General features: G+C 35.5%; 1 protein-coding gene across 2 annotated transcripts in view; it reads right to left on the reverse strand.

Moving 5' to 3' along the window:
* grap2a (GRB2 related adaptor protein 2a) overlaps positions 1–9882 on the reverse strand; it is a 15894-nt gene extending 6012 nt beyond the window's left edge. For both annotated transcript variants that reach the window (XM_023393827.2, XM_023393826.2), the window contains exons 1-4: positions 9643–9882; positions 2042–2174; positions 1853–1944; positions 1406–1525 (exon numbers count right to left, since the gene is read on the reverse strand). In XM_023393827.2, the coding sequence (XP_023249595.1) occupies positions 1406–1525; positions 1853–1944; positions 2042–2119 (290 nt within the window). In that variant the 5' untranslated portion in view covers positions 2120–2174; positions 9643–9882. The remainder of the gene's footprint in view (positions 1–1405; positions 1526–1852; positions 1945–2041; positions 2175–9642) is intronic.
* Positions 9883–12335: the final 2453 nt, after the last annotated feature.

Consider the following 12335-nt stretch of genomic DNA (forward strand, 5'->3'; position numbering starts at 1 on the left):
TGCAAATCCTTTTTTTTCTTGTATACAGGCCTATAATGTGTTGTGATACATGCCTGATTTCCAGATACATATGAGGCTGAAGTCATCTGGAAAAGAACTCCCACACATGGTCACCAAGTTTATTAAAGAAGATCATCACACATAAAACTATGAATAGAATGGTTCAGTTATCACAGAAAATGATGATAAACATTCACAAATCCATTTAGAAATCACATAAAAAAAATACATTCCATACAACTCCAGAACTTGCCTGAGAATCATCATGTTTTTAAGTTTTCTCCAGTGTCAGAATAATCCATTGACAGTTGTCTGTACATCCATGGGTACACTGCAAATTGGAACTGCTAATAGCAAATTTGGCAAACTTCTAATGGTGCCTATTTGCCAGAATGAAAACAAATATAGGCTGAAATGATTCCATGGCAACATTACAACTACTTTTTGTTTACATCCCCTTGAGATCCCAAATTATGGGAACTGTACTCCCAACATTTGAAGCAAGATTTCCCCCATGTAACAGTGAGACAGGGAATAATAGCAGGAGTTGAAAAACCATTATCCTAAAACAACTTGTAAAAACCTGCATATATATATTGATGTTATTCTTGTATTCCCATATTCAAATCCAGGATACTACAGATAACAGTTTGACTGTTTCATAAATCTGTTAAAACCATTTACGATTTATTTATTTATTTAATATCAATCATTATTTATGTTTCACTGCAGTTTTCTTTGGGCTTTGTGTTTCTTTAACACGTTTCTGAAAGTTAATTAGGTATCGAGATGTGTATAAGAGACAGAAAGAAAAGGTGTTCGGCCCAGTGAACTGTACAGCGCAAACTTTTTTCCCTCGTGGTCTGAATGACTGCAGACACTTTCAGATAAACTTCACCTGTTGGAAGACTGCCATAAACTAAAAATACTGCCACTCTCTTCCCGCCTTATTTACTCTACCAGCGCTGCTGCAGCTGCCTCCTGGTTGTAAATATGTGAAGTTTTGCAGAGTTTTGCAGCAGCGTAAGGGAAGCTAAAAGACAGCGAGATGATGAGTCAGAGGTTACTTTTTACATGTACATTGATGTGTGTAGAGGGGAAATATTGGTGTACTTTTTCTGGTTAAATAAGGCTTCTTGACGTAAAAAAAGATCTTTTGTAAAATTTCAAACACACTGAAACCACCAAACCAAAAAACGAAATGAGAAATACTACGCTAAATAAGACGCAATTCAGATATTCAATTCTTTGAATTCCGTTTCAAAAATTTCCCTGCAACAACGGCAAATCCGTCTGAAGTCACGTCTGTCAGTTTGAGCTGTTTCTGACTTCAGGCGGACATGTTAGTGCAAACACGATGAACTAAGATGGTGAACAAGGCAAACAATCAAAGACTTTTTAATACCTGACAGAGATGGAGAAGTCTCCCGGGGAGCTCTGGGACCCTCGAATCACAAAGTCTCCAACATCTTTGCTCCTCAGGAGCTCCTCTGCAGCGTTGCGACTGGCGTTCTCCTGAAACCATCTGGAAGCACAAACAAGACTCTCATGCTTATCTGATATAAACTTCAAACGCAGCTACAGCAGATTCCCGTGGTAAAAGTACAACTTTTTTGACATAAATCTTCCTGATCCTGGTCTTAGTCAGAATTAGTCTTAGTGAGACTGAACCTAGTGAAAGTAGTTGTATAAAATGGTTTGCACAGTTACAATGACGAGGATGTCAGATTTCAGTGATGTACATTTTGTCACAGCCAAGAGTGGATTCAACTGCATTCAACAATCATCCCCAAAGATGTAACAATCCCACATCCAGGTCCACTGTTTCATAATTAGTACGACTGTCTCTTACCTTGGAGTCTGCATTTCAAGGTAGTTTTGTGGTACGAATCCTTCTTGTCCGTTCATCTCTGCCTTATACCAATCATCTTGTGAGCTTAAAATCTGATCAGGAAAAGAAAGCGACAGGATGTTGTACAATGGCAATGAAATATTCTTGAGGCCACAGTGAGAAAATCATCATTTAGTGACATACACTGACCTTAAGTATATCGCCCTTTCTGAAGGTGAGTTCATCGTCTGCAGTTGCAGTAAAATCATACTTTCCTCTGGCTTCCATCGGCAGCGGCTGAAGTGTCAGACAGGTTTAAAGAATGAAGAAAAGGCAAGTGTTTCTATGCGGGGAGAAAGAAAAATATAGGAATATTATTAATTCAGCACAAGTAAGTTATGATTTCCGTTCTAAACAGCTTCAGCAGCATATTGCTTCAAAGTGCCTGTTAGAAAAAAAAAATTCTCATCTGTTGGAGCAGAGACACTTCCCTCTCTGGGGTGTCAACATACTGATGAGATAACGGCACAGTTTTTAGAATGATATTTACCAGCTTAGCTTATCTTTAGGAAGTCACAAGATCATGTCAAAAATGTTCAGAGGGTTCTTTTTATGATTGACATGATAACATGGTGTAAAAGGTGTTTTTGCTGCACTATTAATAAAACAGGAATTGCTCTCCCAAATGCAGCAATTTAAGAAATTAAAATGTAATTTATAGAATATAGAATCTTTCATGCAGATTAATCCAGCTCAGTGTTTTAAATGCAACTGGCAGACTTTTAAGAGTTGATGATTAGTCGATTAATTAATTCTGTCATTTAAGTAATTTTTTAAGCAAATGTGAATATTTTCTGATTTCCTCAGTCCCTATGTGATAGTAAACTGAACATGCTTATGCTTATTTCCATTATTACGTAAAGATCTGCCTTTATTTTCTCAATTAACAGATGAATCATAAAAAAAACACCCATCACAACTTCCCGGACCCAAAACGGCTTGGTTTGTTTGACCAAGAATTCAAACATGAAACATATTTCATTTATTATCATATTTGATGAAGGCAAGCAGCAAATTCTCATTTATGAGAAGTAGGAACCAGCAATTATTTAACATTTTTGCATTAAAAACTGATAAATCGATTTTAAAAATAGCTCCCAATTCATTTTTGTTTGATTGGCTTAACAGTAAATCGATTGGCTGTTGCAGCTCTACACAAAAAAAGACATTTGAAAAAGTCACCTTGGGTTCTAGAAGTTTGAAATGAACGTTTATCACAATTTTCTGACATTTTATAGACCAAGCAATGATTAATCAAGAAAATAATCAGCGGATTAATCAATGATGAAAATACTATAATAATTTGTTGCAGCATTAAAGACTATAAAACACAGAGACACTGGCATCAAAAGCAAAATATAGAGACATGAGATTACGGCATGAAGAAAAATGGCAAAAGTGAGAAAGTACTTTAAAACAATAAAATATAGACACCAAGCAGCTCATTGACTCATTTAAATCTGAATGATAGTTAACAAAGTACACCTACGCATGACTAAATGTATTCCTTACTTGATTGATTTTAAACATTTCTAATAGTTTTAAATTGTCTGACTTCTGTTTGGTTTTTGGGGACACAATGAAAGGGAAGAAGATATAACAGCATATTAACATGACACAGAAACACCAATAATATATGTTACTACCCTCAACCATTAATACTTCAGTTCCTGGTAATTATACAATATATGGGCTCATGTGACTCAGCTATCGAGTTGGAAGCCCTTGATATGAATGAAGGACGTGGACATGACATGTGGGAGTAAAGGAACTGGAAAAATCATTTGTTATCTATTATTAAATTAGGAAGAGACACATAAGCCACTTCCCCGTCTGTTAATGTTTAAAGAGAGATGCATAAACATGACAGGAATACAGAGGTCAACATGTCATTAGAGAGTTAAACCTCTAAAGCACGGATCAAATGTCAAATTATAACTACAGTCAGGATCCAAATGATAGCAGTTACTGTATATTGGGTGTTACTTTTAGTTATTTTCCCACAGATGTGAATAAAACCTTCAGTCTGTGGTTACGGAGTGAAGGATGTGGTGACTTATCTTGAAAAAAATGAATACCTTCGCTTCACTATTGCAGCTGCAAAATTACAACTTTCATCTTTGAACACAGGTAGCCTATACCAAGATATATGTAAAATACCCAGCACAATCCCTTTCCCTCATGGGGCAAACAAACATCCCTTAATACAAAGATTCATCATCTTTTTATCTATGCGCACAGCTTAATAAAAATCATATAGATTCCTGTAATGCGTCGATTATCTCAGACAAACATACCTCAAATTCTCTGTAGTATGTTTAATCCTTTTAAAATAAGTCATTAATCAACATAAACTAAACCAAGGGTATTTGTACAGTAGCTCATTTTGCAGAGCACAGCTAATTTAGAAAAACATAAATTACAAGAAGAAGAAAAAATCAAGTTAGCCAAAAACGTAAAGTAAATAAATAGTTCAAATGCTTATTTGAAAATAATGGACAAACATTTGTAATGGTTTGTTAAAAAATAAATAGTTAGCTAACAGCCAATGATAAACAAAATAGCTAATGATTTAACAGTTTCAACAGTTAGCTAAAAGTAATGGATTAACAGTTGGAATAATAAGCTAAAGGTTAGGATAAACAATTTCAACAGTTATCTAAAAGTAATGGCTAAATAGTTAGCTAAAAGTTACGGATAAACAGTATTAGTTAGCTAAAAGTAATGGATAAGCAGTTTCATCACAGCTAAAAGTAAAGGATAAATGTTTGACATAGTTAACTAAGGATAAACAGGTGGCTAAAAGTTAGAATAAGAAGTTGAAACTGTAAGTATTGGATAAATGTTGAATTTGCAGGTAAAGACTTGAATAGTTAGCTTAAGGTGAAGGATAAACTGAAAAAGCTAAATTAGCCTAGTGGATACATTTTTGAATCATCCAAGTTCTGCCACTTTAAGTGGTAGGCTACCCATTGCAAATGAAAGCTTTGACAAACCGACTCTTACAGTTCAATTGTATAAAAATAACTAAGTTACAAATCAGGACCATGAAGAGTAAAGGGTAGATCAGACAAAAAACTAAACTTTTTTGATTTTAAAGCATTTCAAAGTGCTCAATCCACAGAGAAATCCATAAAACCTGTATTCAGAGAATGTTCCTTAAAACAAGCCGTCAGGACTGCTGTAACTTTGTGATGTCACAACTATAGACACTGCCCTCAACCATGTCCCCCAGCAAGGCCCTTCCAGACCCACCATCAAGCAAGCTACAATGCTGCACAATCGTTGGATGTCAGGAAGCCAATATGTCACTGCAGAGGCATCCGAAGAATAGTAACATTAAAGACTAGTGGCTAAAGTTTATTTTTTATCAAATGTTGCAGAACTTTAGTCTGAATTTGACCATCTAAAGTAGACCAAGACCATCTGTTAGGTTCATTTCAGCTGTGACTGACCGTCGCCATTTGCGTTTACCAATGTGTTTTACCAAGTTACAGTAGTAGGCTACAGTCTGGTACCTGTGGTTGGCCTGTAGTCAGCCAATCAGAAGAGAGACTAAGAGAATGACACAAAATACCCTGTTCATGCTAGAGTTCCACAGGGAAGCATGAGAGAGAAGATGTAAACCTATATGGTTTTTGGTACTTAAAAATATAAACATATCTTCTTATGAATATCAATTATCCAAATAAAACACCGGGGAAGTGAAAATATGGAACCTTTAACTTTTTTTTTTAAATCCTGAATCGTATCCTATGACGTTTAATAATGCCTGTAACGCTGAAATAATATGTGGGTTTTCTTGTTGCAATGTGCGAACACATTCTTTTAAAAATCCCTTAATACCTAATGTCAAATGGCTTAAACGGCTTCATTTAAGTTCGCATATTTGCAATTGAAGTAGCACTTAATGGCCTTTGTGACAATGTAGGGCATAACCACAAGAGTGCTGACAGCAAGCTGGTCAGCACTTCTGCAGCACAACACGAGTGGTTTTCCTGAGCTTGTAGCCAACATAAAGGCCTCAGCCTTACTGTGTTTGATTCATATTTAAAGTGGTATTGTACTTCACAGAGAGTTGGGCCATGTTACATACTGTCATTATACTGTAGAAAAAGGGACTGCTACTAACAAAGTATTTTCATTATTGATTAACCTGACAAATCTGAAAACAGTCAAATGTCTTCTTTTGTCTGATCAACAATTAAAAAAAAAACAAAGTAGTAAATATTCACGTTTGAGTAGCTGGAACTAGTGATTTTTTATTTTTTTTTTTAGCATTTTTGCTCATAAATAACATTTTTAACCATTAATTGATCATCAGAAGGATGTAAGAACTGTGTTCACTGTGTTTTTAAATGTATTTAATCAATTTTGAAGATATGGAGGAAGTTCATATAAGCGTGCAGTATTTTAGAAATGGTGATAACAACCAACTGCAATTAATAGTTTCAGTTGTAAGAAGTGTTGCTTGCAGGGCTGCATCTGGTCTGTCTTAACTACAGGGGGTTTCTCATTTTGCACCTGCATCATAAACTGACTATGTGCAAACTACCATGCAGAACTGAAGCAGCTCAAAATGTTTATTTGATTCCTTTTTCTGGAACACTTCCCCTGCTTTGAAACTTGTTAGTTTTTACCAGAAGTCGAGGAAGTGTTTAGATCCTTTACTTAAGTAAAAGTAGCAATACTGCAATATAGAAATACATTCATATTTTAATACGATTATCACATGTTTTTCATGTACAATCCCCCTGAAATGTAGTGGAGTATACGTATAAAGCATCTTAAAATGTGAATATAATCTTGAAATCACATTAGTCCAGTACTTAGTCACAAAGTGCATGACTAGTACAGGTAGTTTTCACAGGTGTAACAGGTAGAGCAGACAGCTGGTCAGTTTAGGCAAAGAGTAGGCAAAGCAAACACAGTCATCACTGCTGAATGGACAAATTCCTCCTCAAAACATTTACATTTCACGAATCACACTGACTCATTTTTCCCGAACAAATTGCTGGAGGATCAGAGCAGTGGTGGAAGAAATACTCAGATCATTTATGTAAATACAGAAAATAGTGCCAATACAGCAATGTAAAATACTCCAATACAAGTACAGTCCTGCATTAAAGTATTATCTGCTAAATGTCCATCACTGTGCATTTTACTGTTGTAGCTGCTTGATGTGGAGCTTGTTTGAACCACTTTAAAAACAGTTACTTTAGGGCAGTGGTTCCCAACCTAGTGGTCACGCCCCTCCAAAGGGCCACAAGATAAATCTCAGGGGTCATGAGATGATTACTGGGAGAGAAAAAGGAAAAAAAAAGTTCTGATACTTTATCTAATCTCCATATTTCACACAAACATATCTTGTTTTAATTGATAAATATTGGATAATTTTATGAAACTATGTGAGAAGTTTAGAGGAGAAATATGTCTCTGATGGACCTCCCAACAACTAACAGACATCTGAAACATTACGAGGGGCCACAATTGGACACACTTTTTTCTGTAGCTAGAAATAATGATTTTTTTCATTGATTCATTTGCAGATTATGTTTTCATTTAGTTTATGGAATCTCAAAAAGGACTAAAAAAGATGCTAATCGCAGGTTTCAGGGCCCAAGGTGACGTCTTCAAATGACTTATTACACATACTGTAATTAATGGACATCGATTAGCACATTTGAGAAGCTGGTTACTTGTTATTTTTCTCTTTATCAACTAAATGTTTCAGCTGTTTAATCTTGTAATCTAGTACTTTACACGTTTATCATACAGCATGTTGACTAATATCAAATTTAACCAGAGAAGTACTAGTAGTAACTACAACTGCCAGATAAATGTAGTGGAGTAAAATCTACAATATTTGCTTCTGAAATGTAGAGAGGTGAACGTATACAGTGGTATGAAATGGAAATACGTGTAAAGTACAAGTACTTCAAATTAAGTGCAGTACTTGATTAAATGTACTTCACCACTGGATCAGATGAAGTCCATCCACATGGAGCTACTGTTGTGACCTTGTGGCTCATCTCTCACAACCACTACTGTACCATTTTGAGGGACCTCACTTAAATATTTCCATTTTATGCACTATATTCCAGGAGGAAAGATTGTAATTTTTACTGCACTGCATTTCTTTAACAGTCGTAGTTACTCATTACTTTGATTTTACATCCAAACATATGATAAACTTATAAAATAAAATGCATTATTAAAGATTAAAGGCCCTGCATATCCACACAGCTGTTTTCAGTCATGTGAATCATTGGAGCTGCTGTATGCTTTGAGGTCACCATTTTCTAGTGAAGAATGATACATGCTAACAGGATAATGTATTTTTCCCTAAAAAAATATTACTTTTTTAATCTAGATTTTTTAGTTTGTGCGTGTAGAACAGAATATAAAATCTAATATTTCTGGAATTTGTCGGTAACATAATTTTACACTCTGGAAGGCGCTATTCTGCATAATGAACACTTTAAATACATTTTGCTAGTAATACTTACTTTACTTAAGAATTTTGGATGCGGGACATTTGTTTGTACACAGTACTTTTACACTGTGGTATTGGTACTTTTACAGATCTCAGCACCTCTTCAGCCACTGCTCTTTATTTGTAATGTATCACAAGATAAAAAGGTTTAATATTTAACAAGATATCATTTTATTTTAAAAGTTTATTACTTTGTGTAAGATCTTAATCTAAAAAGGAACCATACTGCAAATAAATGCAGTGCAGAAGTTGAATATTTCCCTCTGAACTCTAGTGGAGTTGAATTAGAAAGTAAGAGAATTGTAAAAAGAGTAAGTCCAGGATAGTACTTGAATAAATGTACTTATTTACTTTCCAGCACTGGGTCAGGTTCAGTATTAAACACCACATGGAGCTACTACTGTGACTGGACCTGCAGTGATTAGTCAATTAACAGATAATTAATTGACAACTTGAAATGTCAGAATTGAATGTCTTATTGTGATATATGACAGTCGACTCATCCCTCAGCGCTCTCGTCAAGCAGCTGAAACTCGACCACAGGGTGCAGAAGGGCGTGTAACATGTTTGCAGCGGAGGATGTCTTGACATGAGGTCACTCAGCTCTGGCATCAGAGATCAATCAGGCCATTGACCTCTTACCCTGATGTCTGACCTCTCTGGTGACAGACATGTAGAGGGATCGCAACTGATACACGCTAAAATGACAGTACATGCATATATACTCTGAACTTATGAAGTTGTAAAATGTTTTTTTGAAGTTATGACCTCTGTTAACCTTCTCTCTTTTACACTAACAACAACTTTTAACACCACTTCCCCAAAGTAAGGGAGTAAAAACATGCAACGGATGAATAAACAAGTAAGCAGAAAGATCCAGTAAATATACATAGAAACAACAAAAAAATGCTTGAGAAATCAAAATTTGACCTGTCTTTCCTGTATTTCAGTCTGACTGAAGTGCAGCCCTAATCAACCAGTCATAGTTCACTCAAAAATTCAAATTAACATGTTAGTTGTGTTGCTGGCAGAAGAGGCTTTTTATCAGAAATTAATTCAGTTTTTAAAAATTCCATATTTTGTAATAAGTTACTGTAAATCTGTAACATGAGCATGAACAATAGAGAAGTAAGAAATAGATAGAAAGGGAAAGAGGAAGAGAGCTGAGTGGTCACTAGAATAATTCATTTTTGAAGCGAAGTTTGGTGCGTGATTTCTCTAAAGTTTCCTGATATTAAAGCGGTTTTCAGCTTACCTTTCCTCTTCTCTGAAGCGGAGCTGAGCTTGTGTGAAGTTTATTCTAAGGCTGACCTCTTCTCCCTCCTTGGTGTGAACACAGCAGCATATTTATGAGTCCAAAACTGTTAGCACAAACAAATAAGAGTCCCGGTTTTAGGTGAATACTGGTTTTGTTGCTCCGTTAACTTGATGAAGGCACGTGAAGACGGAAGATGTGCGCGCCCCGAGTCTCTGCTCTGATGTTGATGCCTGAATAGAACCGCATTTCTTCAAAGTGTCATCCTACAGAGTATGAAATGTCACTTCCGTCCGTATTTTCAAAATAAAACCAAGCAACAAGTTGCAACAATTTATTATACGTTTCTGAGTATTTCGACATGTGTTCACTTTATTGTTATGTTATGACAATATTGATACCACTCTCATATTATTTGTTCAATATAAAGCTACAACCAGCGGCCACTTAGCTTAGGTGAGCAAAAAAACTCTTGGAAAGGGAAACAGCCCTGTTAGCGAGAAAGGCTAATGAGAGTTTGTACCTCTCATTAGGATCAGCTTGCAGAAGTGTTTGAAATCATTTAAAAATACTTCCGTTACTGTAATGACCGTATTTACGACCATCTGAAGAACTATTCAGTCCACTGCACAATAAAAATATTTCTATCGATTAGCATAACCTCCAAAAATCACAGTTGGCCTATCAGGATCTGATTATGCTAACACCTATAGCGAAACTTGCACTATTTAGTCAAATGTTAATTGCATAACATGTAATTATTGGGTAGTCTAGGTTGTTTGTATGTATTGTGAAATTATTTGACTCGCTTTTGGTTATTGTAGGTATCAGATTATTTTTAATACATTTTTTAAATTTCAATGTTTTTTTGTTTTTTTTTTACCAACGCTAGATAGCACCCGCCTCAATCCTGTGGATGCATGTGGCAGTTGCTAGGTAATAAGATAATTTTTTGTATTTCAACAACCAATCAAATAAAAGTGTAGGCATGGCCATTAGCCAATCGTTGCTGTTGTACCCATTTTCATACGTGTACTGACACAGGATTGGACATAACCAGGAAGACTGGATGTTATGGCACAGTCCATATAACACTTGCTGAGTCGTCAAATGTTTCACTCTCATTAAAGTGGTATTAGCTGTAGTGTCCCCACCTGTGGTTGGAGTAAGGGCTTAGGTTAGCATTAGGCATGGCAGAGATAATTGGTGGGGGTTAGCAATACAGACAGGACGTAGATTAAAGGAAAAACCTGACTAAATGAGTGGAGAAACATGACGAATGCAGATGCATCCACACAGGCACTGCATGCAATTAAGCAGATATGGCCTTCACGGTCACCAGATCTCAACCCAGCTGAACTCTCATGGGAGATTTTGGACCCATGACCAATTGGATCAAAACACTAAATGAGGTAATCCAGTGATTATTGGGGTTGTTGAACTTTTGCATCATTTGGTCAAGATACCAGCAGGGTCAGAGAAGTAAAGGTAACCCGCTGTATGTAGGAAAAAAGGCCCCATTTCCCCTTTTTCTATTCCTTTTAGAGAACATTATTGTTTTCTAATCAAAAGTCTGCACTTTTTTACTATTCATTCAGTTTTGACTGACTTTTCAAATATACAGTGTTGCTTATCTCAACATCATCATGGCTGCTGGTCAAAATATGGAAATGTGGTTTAATAAACACAACATCATTCTGGTATTTGCTAAACACAAAGTGTTAATAGTGTTCATTGCATGTTTAATCAAATAGTTGTATTGTGATTATCTATTCATCTCAGGCAGTTTGCTGCGTTATCATAACACATGGCAGCGTTGACATTTTGCCACCAGTCAATGAACATTATCTTGATGGAGCGCTATTGTGCGTGACAGGATATCAAATTACCTTGATTGCTTGATTGCTTCATGGAAATGTTATTTAGTGTCAATCAATAATGCTCCACTCGGCAATAATCAACATGTAAATGCAGCATGTGAATCAATGTTTGATGTATTTTGTTAATACTGTAGCACTTTATAGCTAGTGGGAAAACTGGCATATTTTACTTATGAATATGCAAATTGTGTTTTTTTGGTCTGAGCTGGAGCAAATTACTGAATTGCATGTAGAAATTTGGCTTTTCTCAGAATTAATTTCAGAAATGAATCAAGTTCATCCTATAAACAAACATAAATGCTTTTACGTCCCGATGAAAAATTTGTGATGGATTTTTGTGCTGTTGTCAGCATATTTTTCATTCAGCAATTCAAAGGTAAAGGTATCAATGAAATTGCGTTAAAGATGAAAATAGGCATGTTTTATATATTTATTCTCATATTTCAAAGGTAAGTATTGTAAGTTCCATTCCCTAATATTTATCTTATGGTTGTTGTTACAGTTATCTTCCTGATTGTATTTAATTTCAAAGATGGTCTTGCTAAGGGTATTAATACGATGACAATGTAATTTATAAAACATGAAAACATGCAGTAAATTATACAGGAAAGGAAGACCACTACAGGAACCACTATAGAAAAAAAGTGATCTTTTCTGTGAATGATTTACGTTGTCTCTTTTTGCATATTCATGTTTGATTGAATCTGTATTTTCTGTTTGATTGTGGTGAACATTTGCAGTCTGTCATGTGTTGGTTGTTTTATGACATTAAAACCAAGCCAAACCAAACCTCATTTAGTTTTCTTCTTTCAG

Source organism: Seriola lalandi, unplaced genomic scaffold (genome assembly GCF_002814215.2).
Source record: "Seriola lalandi dorsalis isolate HSWRI2012SDOR001 ecotype SW California unplaced genomic scaffold, Sedor1 jcf7180002054944, whole genome shotgun sequence".
Taxonomy (NCBI): domain Eukaryota; kingdom Metazoa; phylum Chordata; class Actinopteri; order Carangiformes; family Carangidae; genus Seriola; species Seriola lalandi.